At 46.3% G+C, this 23,732-nt stretch overlaps 1 protein-coding gene across 9 annotated transcripts in view; it reads left to right on the forward strand.

Annotated features, from left to right (window-relative positions):
* Window positions 1-23,732, forward strand: part of GRAMD1B (GRAM domain containing 1B) — a 282,810-nt gene that overhangs the window by 152,282 nt on the left and 106,796 nt on the right. Inside the window, exon 1 of one of the 9 annotated variants that reach the window (XM_017875635.1) lies at window positions 21,368-21,916. The exons of 7 other annotated variants lie outside the window; for them this stretch is intronic. In XM_017875635.1, coding sequence (XP_017731124.1) covers window positions 21,894-21,916 — 23 coding nt within the window. In that variant the 5' untranslated portion in view covers window positions 21,368-21,893. Of the gene's footprint in view, window positions 1-21,367; window positions 21,917-23,732 lie in introns of those variants that run through there. One more of the 9 variants, XM_017875637.1, reaches the window with a different exon arrangement.

Raw genomic sequence — 23,732 nt, forward strand, 5'->3', positions numbered from 1 at the left:
CGATGTCTTTGTTCACCTAAAACAGCAGGTGGGTTTGACTGCTGTCCACTCTACCTCTACCGTCATCAATTCTGTGGAGGATATAAAATTTCCTGCTCTGGGGTAAGAGGTCACATGGATTAGGGGAAGACAGGTGGTAAACCACTGAATGAAAAACAAGCACCTAACTTTTAGGTTATATTTACTATGTGCCAGACACAGCTCTAATCCCTTTACATATGTTATCTCAGTTAATCTTTGTAACAGCCTATGACTTGAATAATATTATTATCCCTGTCTTATAGATGAGGAAATGGGGGCACACAGGGCTAAGTAACTTGCTCAAGATTCACAGATGGTGGGTGAGTGGTCGAGTCAGAATTCAAGCTGAAACTCTTCCTCATGCTCAGCTGCCTCTAGGAGTTGATGGTTAACAAAAGAAAAGGCACTGAAGCAGATACACATCCTCATGGAACACAGACACACTGCCCTCTTTCTCTTTCACTCTCCCTCTCTTTCTTCCTTCCTCTTTCTTTCTCTCCCTCTCTTCTGTCTAGATAACCTGTCATCTACGTATACAGGGAGCATCTACATCTAGTGACCTCTCAAGGTCTTCCTTATTTCAAGTCCCTTGTAGTTCTGTAAATCTCTTTCTGTTTCATCACCATCTTTTCAGTTTACAATCAGCACCCAGACTCTCGAAAGAAGGGATTTCACCTCTTTGGCAAAAGCATCTGATCTGTATTTATAGGCTTAGGACAGGCAGAGAGATCAAGCCGCACACTCCGTAAGCAATGCAAACATGGCCGCAGCACTGCCTGTCACTCAGAACTACATGTCCCAGAGTGCAGCAGGGGAGGTTGATGTGACCAGGGTTTGAAACAGCCTCACTCAGTTTCCTTGCAGCCCCACCTCCCAAGAGGCAGCTGCCATGGAGGCTCTTCCTAAAGAAGCAGGTGCAATGTCCAACCTTGGAGTTGTCTTTAGGGAACTTGGTGCATGTACTTCCTGCAACCCCTTCACCCACACCCCTGCCAGAACTCATTCCAGCCTCTTTTCAAAAGCATTTTTTTTTTTTTTTTTTTTTTTTTTTCCCTGTCTCTCTTTAATTTGGTGTATAAGTACAGTGATTAAGGAGTTAGGAAGTAATACCCAAGGTAAAGCAATTAGTAGAGATAATTGCCCTAGAGAGAGAATGAGATTATAAAGAGGCATTTCTTTCTGTATTTCATTAAATATTAGGCAAAATGAAATGAGCCTAAGTTGCAGAAGAGGGAGCTTCTGGTCTGTAGTTCAAAAAGCAAAAAACAAATGCATACAGTAGAGAAACTAGTTATCTTATGAATAATTATTTAGATCAAGTCCTTTCTGGTTAGTAGCAGCAGAGGTAGGGATTCAGTTGGTTTTATTTAGACAACCTGCATTAGAACCCCTCCCCCTCTCCCCGACCCTGTTTTCTCTTTCATTCTCTTTTCTTTCTGGAGTTTTCTTTGACTCTGGGACTTCTCCCTACTCTCATTAAAGCCTAGGACTCTCCCCTGCCTCCTGCCCAGCCCTAGCTTCTAGGTTGTCTACTCTGCAGTTAACAGCACTACTTTAAGTTCAGACGTATGAATCGCTGTGTAATATACATATGGTGCTTCTGAAGCCTTCTGCACATGTTCACCATCCAGGGCTGTATCACAGTTCTTTAAAAACTAAGTCAGTAAATGCTTTTGGTCATTCAGGTGACTGGGTGGACCCCCATTAACATGGATCTGATTTCTGTGTGATTTTGATGTAATAGAACATCCGTCTCCATGGATACTAGCCTTCTGCTCTCCATGTGTTTGTACATTTGACTATCAGCCCAGGAACAAAGAGGATGGCAGCCCTCAGCAAGAGCCAGAAGAAATGTTACAGGCCTCTGGGCAGAGAAGATGACATGTAGATTGGCATGGCCCGCACACTTTTGGTTTGTGGTGGGGGTATGATTGATTACCTCTACTGCAGTGCTAGCAAAGCCTCATGGCTTTTCAAGTTTATTATATTCAAGACCATGGTCTAGGGCTTATAGAAACCAGGCAATAGGCTAAAGGAATCCATCTATTGGCCTAAATTCCACTACTGTCATCCTCAACCTTTTTTTAATTAGTGTAGGATGGAATATGAATGGGAGAAGTGTTGAATTCTGTTTATTGTGGCTGGAAAAAAAAACATGTTCCTCTAACAGGATGTGTACCTGTATCAGGATATACATCCTTCCCCCTAACCTCAATTTAAATCAGAGTAGTTAAATTAAAATAAATTAAAATAAGGTGAACATGAGTAAATTCATTTAGATAAATACTTTTTATTTAAAAGCAATTTTCACTGTTCATAGGACATAGATTTGTTTAAATGTATATACCAACCTCTGAATAGTCCCAAGATTTTTTTCTTAATGTTTAATAATGCATTTTTTATAATTTACCATCTTCAATTTAAAAAAAGGCCACAAAGGGAAGTGTCAAATTGAGGTTTTATATTCTCTACCAAACTATAGTAACAGGGAGCAGGACTTGGGTGCAGATTGAGGAAGAAAATGTTAAGAGGTAGGAAATTTGGTATTATGATGTTTAGTGGAAAGGGATTTGGACTTAGTGAATATGGGGTTGAGTCTCAGTTCTGCTCTCCTGACTGTGTGACGTTGGACAAGTCACTTAGAGTCTCTGAATCTCAGTTTAGTTATCTTTAAAATGGGGGAAACAGTCTTGACCTGACAGGGTTCTCAGTATCCAAGGAGGTAATGGATTTGGAAATTATCTTCTATTTTCTGCTGCTATAACAGAACACCACAGGCTGAGTAATTGATGAAGTAAAGTTTATTTAGCTTATGGTTTTGGAGGCTGGGGAGTCCAAAAGCGTAACACCAGCATCTGGGGAAGGCCTACATGCTGAGTTACCCCATGGCAGAAGGGCAAGAGAGTGCCTTAGACAGGAAGAAAGTCAGTTGATCTCATCCTTTTATTGGGAGCCCACTCTTATGATAACTAACTTACTTTCAGGATAACTGAATCAAACCATCCATGAGGGCCACTCTCATGACCTAATTACCTCTTAAAGTTTCTACCTCTTAATACTATACTGTTACAGTGGCCATTAAATTTCAACATGAGTTTTGGAAGACACATTCAAACAATAACAGAAATGCATTGTAAATTATGGAGCACTATATAAACGAGAATTGTCACAACTATTGTTCCTGTAGTTAAGCCAGACCTGTGAGCACAACACTGTGTGTTGTCAGTGTTATCATTTTTTTTTTTTTGAGACGGAGTCTTGCTGTGTTGCCTGTGCTGGAGTGCAGTGGCTGGATCTCAGCTCACTGCAAGCTCCGCACTCCCAGGTTTACGTCATTCTCCTGCCTCAGCCTCTCGTGTAGCTGGGACTACAGGCGCCCACCACCTTGACCGGCTAGTTTTTTATAATTTTTAGTAGAGGCGGGGTTTCACCGTGTTAGCCAGGATGGTCTCGATCTCCTGACCTTGTGATAGCCGCCCGTCTCGGCCTCCCAAAGTGCTGGGATTGCAGGCTAGAGCCACTGCGCCCGGCTAGTGTTATCAATTTTTTGGAAAACTCTTTTCTAGTCTATATTGATCTACCTGATTGAGTTGTTTGCTTGTAAAGTCAGACTTGAACAGAAGCAAGGTAATAAATGATCACACAATCATAATCATTGCCTTCTTTTTTTTTTTTTTTTTTTTTGACACAGTTTTGCTGTTTTTGCCCAGGCTGGAGTGCAATGGCATGGTCTTGACTCACCGCAAGCCTCTGCCTACTTGGTTCAAGTGATTCTCCTGCCTCAGCCTCCCAAGTGGCTGGGACTACAGGTGTGCACCACCTTGACTGGCTAATTTTGTATTTTTAGTAGAGACGGGTTTTTATTATGTTGGCCAGGCTGGTCTCGAACTCCAGACCTCAGGTGATCTGCCTACCTCAGCCTCCCAAAGTGCTGGGATTACAGGTGTGAGCCACTGAGCCTAGCTGTGCCTTCTTTTTTAAATTATATTTTACTCTATCTAACACTTGCTTTGTTGTTGTTGTTGTTTTCTGTGGTCTGGGGGCTGGATTGGGAGTAGGTGTGGGGGAGGAAACGAAGGAGTAAATAAGGAGGGGTCATTTTTCTCTGAGGATCTCACCATTTCTGAGGGTAAAGTCTACATGGAAATGAGCACTGGGAGACTGACATCCTTGTTTTGACCCTTTAGCCTTTTATCTGGGCCTTAGTTTCCTCATCTGCAAAATGGGAACTGAAGCTGTAAGGTCCCATTCACTTGTAACCTTTTGTAGATGTGAGATAACAAGCATGAAGGAACCAATGTCCTTAACAGAAGAAAGGTTAGCATGTGGCTGCTACAGGGGAGCTGATGGGGGAAAATGATAGGAGGGAGGTACTTGGAGATGACTCAGGAAGGACATGGGTGTTTTTCCATAGATTATTCTTTCTGATTGGGAGAAATATCTTTAAATATTTGGATGGGTTTATTTTCATGTTTTTGTCAGGAAGATCAGTGGCTCACCAGAGCATACACCCCGTTTCCTCACCAGTTTCTAGGAGCCTTGCTCTGTCGTATGGATGCCAGCTCTGGCACCGCAAACACACACAGTGAATATATGTACTGTGTTTTAAGAAGAATCCTTGCACTGTCTTGGGAATGTGAGGAGCCTGCTCCTCTCTTCCCAATAGAGGCTGAGATACTCTGATCCCCTTCCCCAGGGCTCCCCTCATGGATGAAGCTTATCCCAGGTTGACCGAGTAAAGTGGGCCAGAGAGGAAGCTGTAGTCACTGCAAGCGAGCGGCCTGTCCCTGCTGGGCAGGAAACCTAGAGTGATGAATGGGGCTGGATGAAGTCATCCTGCTCCTCCAATCAGACTGCTCGGAGAGAGCCAGGGGCCTCTGCAGATCCAGCCAGGCTGCCGGCTGCTCTCATGTACCTTTAGACAGAGGCTGTGAGTCTCTGGGAGTGGAGTGGGGGTGTGTGAACCGCCCGCTCCTGGCTCCTGTGTAGGCCTCAGTCAGTCTGAATGTTATTGCAAGGTGAGTGGCTTCACCGGGCGAATTTCTCTCCTTTTGCATTCTCCACCTTGCCGTGCCAGGCTCCGGCTTTGTGGCTCCCGCACTTCCTTGCACAGCACCTTTCTGCTTCCAGCCGAGTGCCTGCACCTTCTTGAGGTTCTCACACCCGCCTGCCCCCCACCAGCCGCTGACCTTCTCCCTTCCTGCTCCCCCCACCTCTTGCTCATTACCTGCCAGCTGGCCTCTTCCCACATGCCCCCCTCATCCTGACCTGTGGGTACCAGTTGGCGGGGTGATGGGAGGGCAGGCCTCCATCTTTGTGCCCTCTCCCTTTCAACAGGGGGAGCCTGGGAAGACCCACACTTCGCTCCTGGGAAGAAGTACCAGGCCAGGGGAGGTGCCCCCTGACTCAGCCTCCTGGGTGTCTGTGGAACACAGACAGGAGACAGGGCCCCCCTACTTGGTGTGGACCTCCAGACTCTGACCTCTTACCCGGAAACTGAGGAAGTCCCAGGGGGGCCAGAGAGTAGAAATAGGTGTCTTATTTTCCCCAGCCTTCCAGAGGGGTGGTTTGTTCTCCCTGGGTGGACGTTTGTGACTCTGCCTTTTCTCTCTGGATGGTGCCGCTGCTCCTTAGGCCAAGCAGAGATCATGGAGCCGGCTGACATGGCGACAGCAAAGGTAGGATGGAAATGCTGCCGGCCGCACTGTGCGTAAGTGGCTTCGCTTGGCGAGTTCTGCCTTTGGTTCACTTTTCTCTCTCCTCCTCTCCCTCAGCCCGCCACTCGTGAGCATCCAGGGGCTGTGTCAGAGTGGAGGGAAATGTTGTGAGCACCAAGACCTCAGGAGAGGCGAGAAGGTGCCAGGTCCTACAAAGCACACGCCCCACCGTGGTGTGCTTGGAAGTCGGAGTGGGTGGATGAGGGGTGCAGGGTGGAGGGTGGAGGTATCTGTAGCTTTCATCTGCGCTCACTTATATGTCCCTCTTTTTCTTTAGTCTTGCCCTATTTTTTGTTTCTCTTTATCCTGTCTCTTTTTCAGTTATGCCTCTCTTTTACTCTCTCTCTCTCCGTCTTCTTCCTCTACTTCTTCTCTGCACTGCATTCCATTTGTGCAACCTCCACACTTTCTTTTTACCTTCCGTTTGCTTCTCTTTTCCTTCTCCCTGTTGTATAAGGAATGGGTGGGGTTGGTGCGGGCTGGACCGTCTTAAAAGCAGAGACTGCCTCTCATCCTGCAGCAGACGTTGGCCTTGGGATTGGAGAGGAGTTTGTATGTGAGTGGCAGATGCTGCTGCTGTCCCCGCCCACTGCTCGCCGGATGCCCCAATGGCAGTGTGGGCCTGGGCACCTCCAGGGAATGGGGCCTGGGTGCTGTGCTGCTCGAACCCTGTGGGCACGCTAGAGGGCGCTCCTGAGATAGCTTTCAAATCTCTCGTGGCTCCTGCTTGCAATTTGAAATTTGCTTTTCTGTGTATTTTTCCAAACAAGGAGTTAGAGCGATTGGGAGTGGATGGGGGCATCTAAGGAGGCTTAGTCTGTGCTGCCCCAACCCCAGCTCCAGTGTGCAGGGAGAGATGTGTAATCCTTCCTGAATATCTCAGCCTTTCATTTGGGAGCCTTGCTTTTTGGCCAGATGGCAGGGTCTCCTTTCTCTCAGAGATGGAAGACTGGACAAGGTTCAGACTTCTGGAGCAGGTTGGGTACCCTGTGTTGTATATGGAGGAGAGAATGAGAGAGGACGCCCAAGCGGCAAGTCTGTTGCCAGCATGAACCGGCAGGAATGTGTTACAGTGGTTAGGACGTGTCTCTGGGAATCACAGAACTTGGTTTTCTGCTCCTCCCAGCCCTGCAGGCTGTGTGATCAGATCCAAGTCACTTAACTTCTCTGGGCTTCCATCTCCTGGTCTGCACAAAGGTGAAAATTACACACATCTGTTGTTTTAATCAGTTTAGGTCTGTCAGATTCTCAGTTTTCTTAGAAAGGAGTCAGAGAGAGCAAACTAAACGAGAACAGGTCTCCCTGGACCCATTCCCTCCTCTGTCTCCCCTTCCTCTCTCTTTTTCTTTCTTCCACAAACATCTGAATAGCCCCTTTGAATATGGAGTGTTGCAAAGTGCTTGTACTACCTTGACAGTGGGCAGTGGCGGCCATGAAAGCAGGCATCTGCAACTGTGTTTGGATCCAAAACAATGTGCTGCAAGCAGTTTGCTATATGGTGGGAATGCTGCTGTCTGTCTTCACCAGGGCCTTGCAAACCCTCTAGTGAACTAGCTCTTGAAGTTGTAGGTGGTTTGTTATCAACCAGCTGGCTCTCAGGAGATGGTGGTGGCGAGTGCTCTGGAAAAGGGTGTGGTCTGGGGATGTTGGGGATTTATTCTGTGGTTAGTTTGGAAAGGTCTGTTTCGTTTGTATTTGCATATGGAGGCAGAAACAGCCTGATTTTACTTAGGCCCTTGCTTTTCCTTAGTCCAGATTGCACATGATCTAAGCAAGTATAGCATCAGATGTTAGAGTTGGATCACTCTGTTTTATTTTTGCAAAAAATAAAAAATTAGCCAGGTGTGGTGGCATGCACCTGTAGTCCCAGCTACTGAGGAGGCTGAGGCATTTACTTGCAGAACCTTGACCAACAGAGAATCTGATTGGCTAACAGAAACTGATGTCATTTCACAGCAGCATTGTGAATCTTTTTTTTTTAAAACTTCTCTAATCCAGACCCTTTGGAAGTTTACTTCAGGCATTTTCAATCTGTGCCTGTGAACCACTCAGGGCTCTGGATGGATTTTAGGAGAGGGTCCACGAGCCCCCCTTGTTGGTAGGCAGAATTTTGTATCTTGGTACATTTTTCTGGGGAGAGTATTCTTGACTTTTGTCAGCGCCCCAGAAGGCTTATTACTCAAGAAAGTTTAAGAACTTTTAACTGATCAAGATGCCCCCATAAAGAGCCTATTTCTGTAGCCTAGGTACGAAGCCCAGGTACAAGAGGAACTTACATATTACGGCCAATGTCCTGGAATCTCTGATAATGCATAAAAGCAGTTTGTAAGTAATTTACATACAATTTGAATATCACTTTTTAAATGTCTAAATACATGAAAAATGCATCTCCCTTATCTCAGGCTTCCCCTTTTATTTCTGAGATACTATTCCCAGAATCTCCCCTAACCGCAATGTACTGGATTAAATTACCCTGGAATGAAATAGCTTTTGGTGGAGGTGTGGTCAGTCTTGATGACAACATTCCTTATTAGACTGTTCAGTTCCTGGAGTAGAGCTTTTAGAGGTGTGACTTCACTTTCTGGAGGCTGGATTTTGAGGTTCTATTACTCCACTGTATTGTCATAGTACTACTCTTTTTTTTTTTTTTTTCTTTTAAGGTTGCACTGCAGACTAGTGCCATCTGATAACCTGACTTGACTGTGTTAAGATATGTAGATGATGTAGATGATGAATTGTTACTGAGAGTTTCTTTCTTTCTTTCATTCTTTTTCTTTCTTTTCTTTTCTTTCTTTTTATCTTTCTTTCTTTCTCTCTTTCTTTCTTTCCCTCCCTCCCTCCCTCCCTTACTCCCTCCCTTCCATCCTTCCCTCCCTCCCTCCTTCCTTCCTCTCTCTCTCCTTTCTTCTTTTCTTCCTTTCTTTCCTTTCTTTTTCTTTTTTTTTTTTTTTTAGACGGAGTCTTGCTCTGTCACCCAAGCTGGAGTGCACTGGCCAGATCTCAGCTCACTGCAAGCTCCGCCTCCCGGGTTCATGCCATTCTCCTGCCTCAGCCTCCCGAGTAGCTGGGACTACAGGCGCCCGCCACCTCGCCCGGCTAGTTTTTTTTTTTGTATTTTTTAGTAGAGACGGGGTTTCACCATGTTAGCCAGGATGGTCTCGATCTCTTGACCTTGTGATCCGCCCGCCTCGGCCTCCCAAAGTGCTGGGATTACAGGCTTGAGCCACCGCGCCCGGCCCCTTTCTTTCCTTTCTTTCCTTCTTGACAGGGTCTCTGTTGCCCAGGCTGGAGTGCAGTGGTGCGATCATGGCTCATTGCAACCTCAACTTCTTTGGCTCAAGTGATCCTCCTGCCTCAGCCTCCTGAGTAGCTGGGACTACAGGTGCATGCCACCACACCTGGCTAATTTTTTATTTTTTGTAGAAATGGAGTCTCACTATGTTGCCCAGGCTGGTCTCGAACTCCTGGGCTCAAGCAATTCTCCCACCTTGGCCTCCCAAAGTGCTGGGATTGCAGGCTTGAGCCACTGTGCTTGGCAAGAGTTTCTGTCTTAACTTTGAGAAAAGAGGTTAGGGAGCATTAATGAACCCATTCGTTCACCAGATGTTTATTAAATGCTGACTGTACGCCAGTGGAGAGAGTTCAGTGTCTAGAGTTTAGAGACGGGTAGCTCACAGTCACTGTGAAGAGATGGTCATGGGTCTTTGCGGGAGACAGACAAGTAAACAAATTATGGCAACACAAGGTAATAGGTTCAAAATCAGAGAAGCCAGAATAATTACTTGACTGGACAGTTCAAGAAGGGCTTTGTAAAGAAAGTGACATTTGATCTGAGACCTGAAGCATGGGTGGGAATTTATCAGGTGGACAAGAGAGGAAAGATGATGTGGCTGTGATTTGGAGTTGGACACGTCTAGGTTCAAATGCTGACCCTGTTGCTTTCTGGCTCTGTGAACTTGAGTGAGTTATCTTGGCCTTCCCTGGTCTCAGTTTCCTCATTTGTCCATGAGGTCACCATCAATACGCTGGGATTGTCATGAGAATTAAATGCAATGCCTTAGGATTAATGCCTGGCACACTGCAGATAGTCACTGAATGGTGGTCATGGGTGCAGAGATCTGTTAGAGAACAGTAGACCCGGGATGGACATGGCAGGGTCCAGGGCATGACAAGTAGCTTGGCAGGACTGGTGCTTCGGATGCATGTGGAAGACAAGAGGCAGATGTCAAAACCAGAAACAGAAACAGGGAGCTGAAACGCTGTGAAAGCTCGTGCAGTGCTGAGATTGCATAGACACTGCGAACAGCTGAAGGACTTCAAGGTACCATCAGGTTTGCTTTTGAGAAGGTACTCTACTCTGGCTCCGAGGTAGCCAAGTAAGATAATTGCCTCGTTTTGCTCCATCTCTGAGAACTTTTTTTTATACATCTATCTCTCCCCACTAGACTGTGAGCTCCTTGACGACTGGGATTGTGTGTTTTGTTTCTTAATTCACAGAAACCCTAGCACTTAGCATTTTACTTGGCAGATGATAGATGCTCAATAATTATCTGGTGAATGAACAAATAGGAGAGGGTAACTGCAACTACAAACCTAAAGGTAAGAATTGAAAGGCGGATGAATGCTGACAGCAAGAAGCACACTTAGTCATATTTCTAGTCTAATTTTGTATTTTTAGTAGAGATGAGGGTTTCACCATGTTGCCCAGTCTAGTCTCATATTTCAGGTGCTAGAATTGACATGATGTAGTTCCTAATTAAATGTGAGATGGAAGAGGAGGAGTCTAGGGTGAATTGTTGGTTTCTGACTGGGTGACTTGGAGCTGGTGATGTGATTTGAGATCGATACAGGAGGTCAGAGTTGGGAGGAGACTGTGAGACAGTGAGGAGTTCCCTTTATTCATGATGGCTCTGAACTGCCTGTGAGATATCTAGGTGAAGTTGTTCAGGAACAACGAGAAACTTGTGTCTGAGGTTAGGGAGTGGTACTGGTCGAGCATCTCAGATCTGAAAATCTGAAATGAGAAATGCTCCCAAACCTGAAACGTACTGAGTGCCAACATGCCGTTCAAAGAAAATACTCATCAGAGCATTTCAGACTTCACATTTGACTATGTATCCTGCAAATATTCCAAAATCCAAAAAAAATCAGATGCCCCATCACAACAGTTGAGAGGCAGAGGCTCTCCTTATAGGGCGAGGTCTTAGAACGGAGAGCCTTCTTCACAGGGGAGTCTGAACTTCTGGATTTTGTGGAGAGACTGAAAAACATTGGCAGACCCGCAAAGAATTACCAGTTATTTATTTTACCTATGAAAGCTAGCAACTACACTAAAATATAGAACTACCACCACTATGTATATGTATATTTAAAGAATATTGAATCACAAAATTTAGAAGGTCATGCTGTCAATATATTCAAACTTTTTTCTTCCTCTTTCTTTCTCTTTCTTTCTCTTTCTCTTTCTTTCTCCCCTTCCTTCCTCTCTCTCTCTCTCTCCCCTTCCTTCCTTCCTTCCTTCCTTCCTTCCTTCCTTCCTTCCTTCCTTCCTTCCTTCCTTCCTTCCTCCTTTCTTTCTCTTCAGACAGTCTTGCTCTGTCTCCCAGGCTGGAGTGCAGTGGCACGATCTCAGCTCATTGCAACCTCCGCCTCCTGGGCTCCAGCAATTCTCCTACCTCAGCCTCCCATGTAGCTGGGACCACAGGTATGCAACACCACGCCCAGCTAATTTTTGTATTTTTAGTAGAGATTAGGGTTTCACCATGTTGCCCAGTCTAGTCTCAAACTCCTGAGCTCAAGTGATCTGCCCACCTTGGCCTCCCGAAGTGCCAGGATTACAGGTGTGAGCCCCTGCACCCAGCCAACATATTTAACCTTTTGGTGTTTACCACATTGTCCTAATTTTTCTCAATTCATTACCATTCCATGTAAAAACCCCATCATGGTACACACCAGCACACAAATGCCACTGGATCATCAAAGGTAGTTAGTGGCTCAGTGCATGGAAGAGCATTTACTGAATAGTGCTGGTCACAAAATGGATAGAAGCTGAACCCTTTGGTCTACTCATGATATGCCAGTCTCATGTCTGTTGTGATGCTGAGAGAAGGTAGTGGGTATCTGTGCCTGAAACAACTTAAAGCTTCCCCTGCCCTAACCTTAGAGCACTGTTGAGAAAATGTCCCGATGACGAAATGAAACTGTTTAAAATCGAACTCATTAGATGCTCCATCCAAGTAAACCTGTATTTATTGGCAGTGATAGTAGCAATATGTTCCGAAGGCACTATTTCTGGACACCTCTCATGCAAATAGGAAGCTCTTGTCTCCATAAAGGATGATGACAAATATTGGATCATTTTTTTGGCTCTTTTGTGTTAATACCAGACTAATCAAGAAATATCACGAACAGACAATGTAAGTCAGCTGAGACTATTCACCGTTACTTGTCTGTTGATTAAAAAAAGTTGGTATAATGATTACAAACCTACGTTCGTTTTGGAAAACAGAGATAATATGTCCTTCTGATTAGATATGCATCTCTTAGAGACTTACTGCCTTATATTTTAAGTTAGTGTTATTTAATATAGTTTAATGCCCATCTTTTGTCTTCCTTGTTGGATTATTGACTTGTAGAGATCAAGGAGAACTCTGTATCTAACTTTGAAATATCATTGTGATTTGCTTGGGTCACGAACATATTAGACACTCCATGAGTATGGTTCTGTTTTTGAGACAGAGTCTCGCTCTGTTACCCAGGCTGGAGAGCAATGGCACGATCTTAGCTTACTGGAACCTCCACCTTCTGGGCTCAAGCAATTCTCCAGCAACAGCCTCTTGAGTAGCTGGGATTACAGGTGCCCACCACCACGTCTGGCTAATTTTTGTGTTTTTAGTAGAGACGGTGTTTCACCATGTTGGCCAAGCTGGTTTCAAACTCCCGACCTCAAATGATTCACCTGTCTCAGCCTCCCAAAGTGCTGGGATTACAGGCATGAGCCACCGCCCCCAGCCATAAGTACAGTTCTTGTTGAAAAAATAAACATCTGATTGACCTAATGGAAAGAACACGAAACAATGCAAACATATTCCCAACAAAATAGGACAAATTGGAAAATTTGTTGACATAAAGGAGAAAAAGTAGATTAGGAGCAGGAAATGGAGCCTGTGGTTCCTGTAGTATATAGTGAAGGTTCTGCGGACACAGGCTGGGAATAATCATAGCAGTGGTGAAAATGTATTGAGCACTTACTTGCTCTTAGTGTCATCCACTCCTCATAGCAACATGATGGGTGCTTGTCATCCTCACCTTTTTAATGGATGAAGGAGCTGAGGCTTAGAGAAATGGAGTAAGTTGCTCAAGGTCACATAGCTGTTAAGTATAGATTTGAACTCAAGGCTAATTCTAGAATCCCGGTGCTAAACCACAGTACACACCACTGGGGGTGGTGTCAGTCCCAGCTCAGTGAAGAATGCGGTTTTTCTGCACTTGTCCTATCATCGAGCAATTTCTCTGCCAGCAATAAATAGATTCTTATTGTGTCCTTGGCCAGGCGACTTTCACTTTTAAAATGAGTTAACGCTCAATTCATCTGTATTTTATTGATATGTAATTTAGTGGAAGAAGCAGAAGTCCCCATTTGGTGGGAAGACAACAGGAAGCAGCTGGCTGTGGGTGTATGGGTGCCCCCTCCCAGAGAGAACCTGAGTTTATAAGCACCCTCCTGGGTCCCTAACACCAGCAGTCACCCTGAATTTCTCCTGAGGATAAACCAGGAGGAGCCACGAGGGTAATTAGAAGTCTGCCTCCTTTCTTCCATCTGGCAGGAGAGGTGTTTTCCTTTGTTACGTGTGTAATTAGGATGATGAGTGACTTCAGGCGGCAGCCCCTCTCCTGGTTGTGGGGTTTCTCTGAGGTGTGTGCATCTTTCTGACAGCAGGGCTCTTACCTCCTTGGGGCCACCCTTCTGTGCACCAGCAGAAAGGGTCTTGTGATCCAGGACATGGGGATGAGCAAGCATGCAGAGAAACCAACACTAGTCAGGCGGTCATGCATTCAGGAAGTGGGAGGATGATTTTGGAGGTGAAGGGGAAAGTGGGATAGAGTGGGAAATCCTCTTTGGGGATTTCCATTACCGGACAGAGCTCTTGTCTCCTCATCTGGAGGAGACAAGATATCCCTGGAGAAGGGATATCGATGGCTGCTTAAACGGGGGAAGAGAGAAAGCTTAGTTGGGTGTTGCACTGAGTTCAGTGAGGGAGGTGATCCCAATGTATGCCCTGGCTAAGGGGTTTCCTTACCCTGAGTTGCATGAGGGGGCTTGTGATTCTCACGTATGGTGTTCATACCTTTTCCTTTTTCCTCTTTTTACCAATTACAACCTTATAGAGCGGCTAGCAATGGCAATGCTAGTAGGAAGATAACTAGACCTCATTGAGCCTGCGTGTCTCGTGTTAAGTGTGGTTTAGCGCTTCACTGGGCTGCTGTGAGAATCACTGTGCATAAGGTTTGTGCAACCCCTTTAGATTCTGGAGTAATCAGAGGATCACAGCCAAACACAGAAGCCCTGACTGCCACAGTCTTGCTTCCTCCTCTTCCTAGGGGCACAAACAAAGCTGAGTGGAGTCTGGCTTTGTTATCGCCTATCGTGTTTATTGCCTGAAGGAATATTCTGGATTAGGAGATTGTGAAGGAGGGGCAAAGAAGCCTGGCGGGAGGTGATTCTGTTCATTTTATTTTTTAACTCCAGTGCCTTCAGTAAATCCAGGAGGTCATGGAGGCAGAAGGAAGCATTCTTTTTTTTTTTTTTTTTTTTTTTTTGAGACGGAGTCTCACTCTGTTGCCCAGGTTGGAGTGCAGTGGCGCAATCTGGGTTTACTACAAGCTCCGCCTCCCGGATTCGCACCATTCTCCTGCCTCAGCCTCCCAAGTAGCTGGAACTACAGGCACACACCACCACGCCTGGCTAATTTTTGTTGTATTTTTTTTAGTAGAGACAGGGTTTCACCATGTTAGCCAAGATGGTCTCAATCTCCTGACCTCGTGATCCGCCTGCCTTGGCCTCCCAAAGTGCTGGGATTACATGCATGAGCCACCACGCCCGGCCAGAAGGAAGCATTCTTGAAGCAAACAGCCCCACTTTGCTCTGCCCCCAAGCCTGCCACCCTTTGCCAGCCCTCTGGCCGGGTGCCTGCCCTGCACGGTGCTGTTTCACCCAGACAGTGGGCCTGGAGGGCAGGGGTGTGCATAAGGGTACCAAGGATAGGAAGGGAGGGGCTGGCTTTGGAGGCTCCAAGCTGGGAGCTGACACAGATGAACAAGCTAGAAGGCAAGGCCAATGCCTGCAGCCCACACTGTCACCCCAGAGCCAGTGACTAATAGTGGCAGAGGGTGGGGAGAGGAGAGTGCCAAGGGAGGGAGAGGACAGGGAAGTGGTGGGGAGCACCTGATCGGGGTGCAGCGCTGGCCATCTGCTGGTCAGCTCACACAGGCTCTCTATTGAGTGCAGTTTGGAAGCGGATTTTGGCTGGAGGACTAGAAAGAGCCTTGTTGTGGAAATGGAGTGTTTAGGAGGCTGCTCCTCCCCCGCTGCTCCTCTCTCACTTGCTTCCTGACCTCCAAAATGCTCCTTAAATATATAACACTCTCAAGGCCTGATGACTCCCCTGCCTGAGCTTGGAGCTTTGATTCCCCAACGTGTGACTGCAGCACTGCTCTGCCCCAGATTTCCCAGCAACTAGAGGCATGCAGCTATGCCCTGGTACTGCAGCGCTGCTCCGCTCCTGCTCCTGGAGCAAAGCGGGGGGCCCAGGGAGAGCAGCACAGAATGCAAGAATTTGACCTGGAAGGAGATCCTGTCATTTTTTGACCTCAGGGATCCTGTCATTTATTTTCTGCTCCAGATAGGGAGCCAGAGGCTTGGAGGCTTACCCAAGGTCATGGGATTCTAGTGGTGGAAAGAGCTCCAGATGAAGAGGTGGGAGGCAGGAGAGCTGAATTCTCCCTTGGCTTCTGCCACTCAATGGCAGAAGCCTGAGATAGGACCTGATATTTATTGTGGCATTTGAGTTCACAGCTTCCAGGTTTCCCTTGGCTGGGTGGCCCTGGGTGTCTGTAGGCAAGGTCAACGACAGCATGCTCTGGTGACCTTTTACTGTTCTAGTCCCCATTTATGGATGAGGCAAGAAACACCAATTGTGTTTTTGTTGGATTAGGAAAGGAACAGTACCAGGGTAGGCGAGACTTTAAGACTCGTAGAAGACCAACAGAAAGTCAAAGCAGTTGAAATCAAAAGGAAAAAGCTGAACTGTTTCCAGCCTCCATTCTAAACCCAGTAAAGTTCAGAAGAAACCGTGGTTACAAGAGGCTTGGAGTAATACAAATCAAACCAACTTCATGTTCATTAAATTAGTGAACTCAGAAAGGCCAATTTTTATGAACATATATTTGTGAAAATTCAGGTAACACAAAATATTGTCTAGACCCCTGTGCCCCACCCCCTCTTTATCAAGCCTGTTTATAAACACCCAAAAAGGATTGGTGTTCAGTTGTTTTCTAATTACTCTGTTTATTTTAAAATTGTTTGCATTGAATAATTAGCTAATACAAAATAATATATAGGGGGAGCGCGATGGCTTACGCCGGTAATCCCAGCACTTTGGGAGACCAAGGCAGGTGGATTGCTTGAGCCCAGGAGTTCAAGAACAACCTGGGCAACACAGCGAAACCCCATCTCTACAAAAAATAAAAATAAAAATAAAAATAAGTTAGTTGGGCATGGTGGTGCTTGTCTGCAATCCCAGCTATTCAGGAAGCTGAGGTGGGAGAATCACTGGAGCCCAGGAGGTGGAGGCTGCAGTGAGCCATAATCATGCTACTGCACTCCAGCCTGGGCAACAGAGTGAGACCCTGTCTAAAAAAAAAAAGAAAAAAGAAAAAAAGCAAACGAATAATATTTATAAAATATATAAAATATGTATAAAGTATAAAGAAGAAATGACAATTGCAGGTTACCTCTCACCTGTTCTGCTCCATTGCATGTGACTGCTTTATACATTTTCAGTGCTGTGTACTGCTCCACCTTAAGAAAATAACACAAGGCATGTATCCTTTCTGTTGATAGACATTTGTTTTCAGGGTTTTTGTTTTGCTTTTGTTGTTACATGGAGTGCCATTTGAAGTTTTTCGTGCATGCTTCCGAATGTGAGTTGCTTCCATTATTGGAGTAGAACTGTTAGGTGTTAGAGGATGCAATCATCCAACCTTATTACATAATACCACATAATTTTCTTAGGGAGTTGAAGCAGTATATACTCCTACTAGCTCCTTTCCAACACTTGATATTATTTGATTTTTAATTTTTGTCAATGGGATGAGTATGTGATGACATCTCACCAGAGTTCCAATTTATATTTTCCTGAGTACTAATGAATTGAGCTCCTTTTTATATGTTTATTGCTTTCTCTTCTGAAAATGCTAACTCAAATCATTTGTCTGTTTTCAGAATTATCTTTCTTTTTCTCATTGGTTTGTAGGAATTTTTAATAAATTCTGTGAACAGTTCCTTTCTCAAGCAATATATGTTGCCAATATTTTCTCTTAGAGCAGCCTTGTCTTTTCTGTCTATGATCTCTTTGGATGATCGAAGTTTTTACTGTGGCTGAATCTGTCATTTTCTTCCTTTATGGGAATTGTTTCTGGGTCAGTTGTTTAGGAAACTCTCAGGGTGCAATCGGTGTAAGAGTCAGTTTGTGATTATGATGTATCAGAGGAGATTATTCTTCCTCCTTTGTTCAACATCAGGGTTTAGGGCAGGCAATTTTCCTTTTAGTTCCTGGGCAGCATTTGTGCATTTCTTTCAAGTTCATCCTTACAGTGAGAGTGTAGTCCACTGGGACCCACTTTATAAGGCAGTCACCTCTGGATTCTCTCACCACTTGTGGGCTTTGGGAGTTATCTCTAGTGTGCTCTGGGAGGCCCTGAAAACTGAAGCCCAATTTCAGTATTTTCTGCCATCACTACATTTTTTACCTTTAAATATTTCTTATTTTTTTGATAGCTCATCAAGCACTTTTAATTTCTTTTTTTTTTTCCATTTTATCTGTGTATATGCCATATTGCCAGACATGAAAGTCTTTGCAATCTAGTTTCCTCTAAGCAATTCTTATCCTTCCTGAAATGCAAATGTCGGGGAGCAGCCAGATTGCAGGGAGTCAGGCAGAAGCAGGAGAATCTGTGTATTCATTCTTAGAGGTTATGTTATTGCTTGCGATTTACTAGCCAGGAACTTTTCAAACCATGGAGACTGCTCTCCGTGAGAAGATAAAGAGGGAAGTTAGATGAGGAACATTTTTCCCATCTCACTTGGTCTTAGTCTTTACCTCAGAAAGCACTTCCATGTCTCTTCAAAGCTATGTTTGGATCACCTTTTGAGATTTTCTTTCTCTTTTCTTCTTCTTTTTTTTGATGGTCTTGCTCTGTTGCCCAGGCTGGAGTGCAGTGGTGTGATCTCGACTCATTGCAACCTCCACCTCCCAGGTTCCAGTGATTCTCCTGCCTCGGCCTCCCAAGTCTCTGGGATTACAGGCGTGCACCACCACGTGTGGCTAATTTTTGTATTTTTAGTAGAGACGGGCTTTCACCATGTTGGCAAGGCTGGTTTCGAATTCCTAACCTCAGGTGATCCACCCATCTCAGCCTCCCAAAGTGCTGGAATTACAGGTGTGAGCCACCATGGCCAGCCGAGTTTTCTTTATGGGCCAGAAAAATGGAACCTGTCTCCAGGGCCCTGTGAGAAGTGCTGTTTCAGAAACAAGAGAGAGCCAAGGGGAATTCGAGGCAGATGATGAGCACTCAACCCAGTGAGCTCTCCTGTTCTTCCTTCCCTTTTGGGTTCCTCACATCACACACAGACACTCAAGCTAGCCAACTCATCAGTAACAGAAGAGATTTAGTCTTGGTTTAGTCTCTTTTTTACTTATTGCCTGGATTCTTTTTCTCCTGGGAGCATGTGAGGTTTTATAAACCAGCTTGTCTGATAGAGAAGGAAATTTTTAATAAACATACATATTGATTAAGACAATAGGTTTTTGAGCTAGGGATGCCTGCATTCAAATTCCAGACTTGCATCTTGCTAGCTGTTTGACATTAGGCAAATTAAGGCACTACAGTTAGGCTGGCCGGGGTGGCTTATACCTGCAATTCCAATGCTTTGGGAGGCCAAGGTGGGCAGATCACCTGAGGTCAGGAGTTCGAGACCAGCCTGGTCAACATGGTGAACCCCCATCTCTACTAAAAATACAATAATTAGCTGGGCACTGTGGTGCGCGCCTGTAATCTCAGCTACTCAGGAGACTGAGGCAGGAGAATTGCTTGAACCCGGCCGGCAGAGATTGCAATGAGCTGAGATTGCACCACTGCACTCCAGCCTGGGCGACAGAGTGAGACTCCGTCTCAAAAAAATAAATAAATAAAAAAGACACTACAGTTAGTCTTCAGTGGCATTACCTGAAAAATCGTGAGGTACTGCCTTATACGGATGTGAGGATTTAGTAAGAGAATACATGAAAAATGCTTAGCTTGATGCCTGACATAACTAACCCTCAATATACTCTTCTTAGTAGTTGAGAAGGAGTTGACTTTTGGATTTTGTTTTGTAGTTAAAAAAAAAAAAAGCTAGAGCAAAAGCCAAAAATTTTTATAGTTACAGTAATGTGTTTTTAATATAGCACTTGGACATCTTTGATCCTTATGTGTTGCTTGTGATCAGAGCAGTTGATGGGCCAGGATGAGAATACAGTATTCACGTGTACCTGGAGTACTCTCAGTGACATTTGCCTCGGGGCTGGATCACATGACCTGGTATTTCCATTGAGTGAATTATCTAGGTCATAAAGGACAACTCTTTGTACTTCTGGAATCTGTTGCATCCCTTCAGTATCTGTGCTGAAAGTATGGCCTGGGTACAGGCTCCAGGAGCTTTAAAAACATAACTTTGGATGTGTTCAGAAGTCCTGGCAGCATTTGAGGGTTGTCTGGCGTGGGGCTATGGATAGATCAATTATGCAGCCAAGGGCTGCTTTGGGAACACCTTTCTGAAAACTCAGTATACCTTATTTTTTTCTTTTTTTCATTTTTTACTAGTGGAATCAGGTCACAGTATACCTTAAAGAGTGTTTCTTCTGGACCACGTGGACATTGGAGAGATAACATGGTGTTTTTAGTTCGGTTTGAGTAAGGTAACTTAAATGCTTGCTTCTAGTACCCCTACAATACCCAAGCCCTCCTCCTCAGTGGGGATATAGAGCTAGCCGAACGACACACAGTCCTTGTCTCCATGGTGCTTATCCTCTGAAAAGAACAAAGCAGATTTGTTGCCCAGGCTGGATTGCAGTGGTGGGATCTGGGCTCACTGCAACCTCTATCTCTCTGGTTCAAGCGATTGTCTTGCCTCACCAGCCTCCCGAGTAACTGGGATTACAAGCACGTGCCACCACGCCCAGCTAAATTTTGTATTTTTAGTAGAGTCGAGGTTTCGTCATGTTGGCCAAGCTGGTCTCAAACTCCTGACCTCAAGGGATCCGCCGCCTTGGGCTCCCAAAGTGCTGGGATTACAGGCATGAGCCACCATGCTTGGCCAAAGGAGAAATGATCACTTTTTCTCACTTTAGAGGGTCAAGTATAGATGATGTCCATACAGCAAGAGGATGTCTGCAGATTGCTTTACGGGCAAATTTTAGGGTAAAGGCTTATTATGGTTTGATTGTTTTGGAGCAAGTTTCCGGGTAAAGCTTTATTATCATGGTTCAGTTGAAGGTGGCTATTTCATAATTAATCTCTTTGTTCATTGTCACCCATCCGCATTACTGACCCAGATAGTAATGCAGGGAAAGAGAGAAGGGAATCATACAGCCAGGGAAGCTGTTGGTACTGGAGCTCCCAGGCCCCAGCCTGGAGGATCTGATTTAGGAGGAGCCTCTTCCCCCTTCTCAGTGAACTGTTATGTTCCAGCTAGAGTTGAAAATCCCGGTCCTGCCTTACTGGGGTGCTGTGGCTGGTCTGCATCTTCTTGCAGCCCAGGATTGGTGATCATGTGGCTTAAATCCTAAACCAGGCCTTTGTGGTCGGTCACCTTAAAAGGATCCCTGGCCCCAGGTGACGATGTGCTGCCCTGCCACCAGAAGTTGCTGCCTCACCGTGCCTCCAGAAGTCAGGCAGTTTCCCCAGCAGGAGGAGAGAACTGTGCATTCTGTGTGCAGCACACTGCCTGGGAGCACGTGGCCCTGCTTGCCCCGCCTTGCTGGGGAGAGGGTGAGGATTCTATTTAAGGTGGTCTTGTGTGCCTAGATGCCCCAGGTACTTACCTCGGGGCCTCTGAGTCTGCTTGGATTCCAGAGGTGTGCAGAGGAACTAGGGTCCACATTCCCCTCCCGCGCAGGGGTGGGGCGTTTTAACCCCTGGATGGATGCTGATAGAAGTGCTCATCTTCAGATATTTCTGCCCCCTCCTCTTCCTTCCTGGCACCACATTCCTCACACACCCTCTCCCTGATATTCTGTCCCATCCTGGGACTAAACGTGTGCTGTGTCTTTAAATGGGCGGAAGTGGCTGGCAGTGCTTTGCCTGGGTACTGCATTGATTAGGAGATTATATGGAGCTGCGGGAGCTGCCGCCTGGGGGAAGAGAGGTGCAGGTTCTGCTAGGTTTGTGCTCTCCTCTCAGGCTCTCCTTGGCTTCCTTCCCCAAAGCAGCTCAGAGCCGGTATGAGGTGAGGGTGGGGGGCAGCCGGCCAGCCTGGCTGTTGACGGCAACTCCAGGGTTTGTTTCGCACAGCCTTGCCAGCGTTACCCATCCTCATCAGAAACTGGCAGCGACAGCCACAGCTCGGGCAGGCGGCTCCAGCCCCAGGCTGGATTTGCAGAATCTGTCCTTCGTCTCCAAGCCCAGCTTTCAGCTGGGAGACGGGGAAGAAGGGGCAGTGGCAGCAGTTCTTCTGGCTCTTTCTCCCTTTCTCTCTTTCTCTTTCTGTGTTCAAGTCACATTACATGGGATTCTGTTCTTTTGGGACTTCGTCATCTTTTCCAATATGTCCTGGGACCTCCGGAGCTGTAACGGGGATGCTAAGGACACGGTCAGTGGATTATCGTGACTGTACTAATGAAAGGATTCAAGCTCTCCTGGTAAGTAGAGGAGGGACAGGGAGCCTTCCTCTTCTGCCTTTCTTCAGCCCTGTGCTCCCCCCAGCACCCTCAAGAGGTCTCCTTCATTGATGCCATCTCACCAGGCATCGAGGGGTTAAGATGTGGGGACTAGGCACTTTAAAAGTTGGGGTACTCTCCCTGGCTCCTCCAGCGTCTATACTGCTTCTGTATTTTCCTTACCTTCTTCGAGGGCAGGGGTTTTGTGGAAGTTGGGGGGCAGTGGAGAGAACCAAACTGCAGCTGAAAGGTTCTCCAACTTTGAGTACGTGAGGAGTGGTGTGCACAGAGGGAACTTGATAATAAAGAAACATCCCTTCCCTTTGGCGAGGCGTTGTGTGTCTGCATCAGGCTGGGGGTGCAGTTGTACTCTTCCTTAGCCCTGACCAGCACGTGATTTTGCAGGGGCGCGGGGGTCCTTTCTCACGTCAGCTGCTTAGGGCAGGCAGTCCCTAGGGGCACCCCTCTGAGGGGCCAGGCTCCATCTTCTAGGATGCCTGGTGTCCAGAGGCAAGTGGGCCACTGCCTACCCCAACGCAAACACTCACCTTGGGCCTTGGCAGGTGCCTCTTCCTGGGCTTAATATTGGGACATTAAAGGCATCTCTCGCTTGGGGTGTGGGAGTAGCTGTATTCTAGCTACAGAAGTAGTCAGAATATTTTTACCTTCCATTTAAAAAATAAAACATTTACCTCTCCCTCTTTTTTGACCCAATAAGGAGATTGCATGGACAGGTGAATTGGCTTTTTATCCGGTAGAGAAACTGCAGATTTTGCTTGGAAAACTTTGCCATACCAGGGATCCGGTACCCCTGCAGGGTGGCGTGTGAGGCTGCCTGAGGCCTCCTTCAGAGGAGAAAGGCTCCTTGGACTGGGGAGGGAGCTTTCTCTCCCTGAAGAGGGTGGAGGGTGGGAGGAGGAGGATGAGCTTGGGAGAGCTCCCTGCAGGGATGAGTCCTGCCTTCATTGCGGCTGGCTGTCCACACATGGGGTGGGGAGGTGGCAGCTCACATCACTGAATGAAAGGTTGATTTTCAGAGTCAGGTATGGGTGTTGAGTGATTTAAGGCATGGGGTCCTAACCTGGCTCTGGGCCACATTTGGCTTTCCAGGCACCCCTACCCTAGATTAAACCCTGACAGAATGTCTAGTCCAGCCTTCCTCCTTTAGGGAAGAGGGTCCGTTAGTGGGTCTTGAAAAGGCACTTTGCAGAAGGCAAAAGGAGGTGCTTGGTTTCTGCAAGTGTAACTCTCAAGAACTGCGAGGCCCCAAGAGGTGAGGAACACCAGTTATCCCCCAGCCGGGAGTTTCTTTTCCTCAAGTTTTGCTGTCCCTCTCTCTTATGTTTAGTCCTTGCTTTCTGGGGGTCTGGTACCCCATTCTTTCTGGGTGGGAGGCTATGAGCAGAGTTTATTGTCACTGGGAGTTCCAGGTCCAGACTAGCAGCTAAAGCTGTTCTTTATTCCTCAGTAGAGCCGTGCTTGGTCTGTAGCTTGGATGCGGCCTCCCAGAAAAGGCCAGGTGCTGCAGGGACACTGGGCTCTTCATCAGAAATCTCTCGCATCCTTCCGCGCCCCTGCTGTCAGCACACCCAGCTTGGGGCTGAGGGGTAGCTTGGCTGTCATTCAGGATGAGACATCACTTTAACAGAAGGCTCTCAGCTCAGCCTGGGTTGGTCCTCAGGGATGTGCAGAGATGTTTGCCTTTAAAAATCTGCCTTGAGCATCTCTTGATGCATTTCAACAAGGAGAGCAGTGTTAATCTGGGAACTGTAATTGGGATAATTTTATCTTCTTCAGC

This window comes from Rhinopithecus bieti, unplaced genomic scaffold (genome assembly GCF_001698545.2).
Source record: "Rhinopithecus bieti isolate Rb0 unplaced genomic scaffold, ASM169854v2 scaffold_7884, whole genome shotgun sequence".
Taxonomy (NCBI): Eukaryota; Metazoa; Chordata; class Mammalia; order Primates; family Cercopithecidae; genus Rhinopithecus; species Rhinopithecus bieti.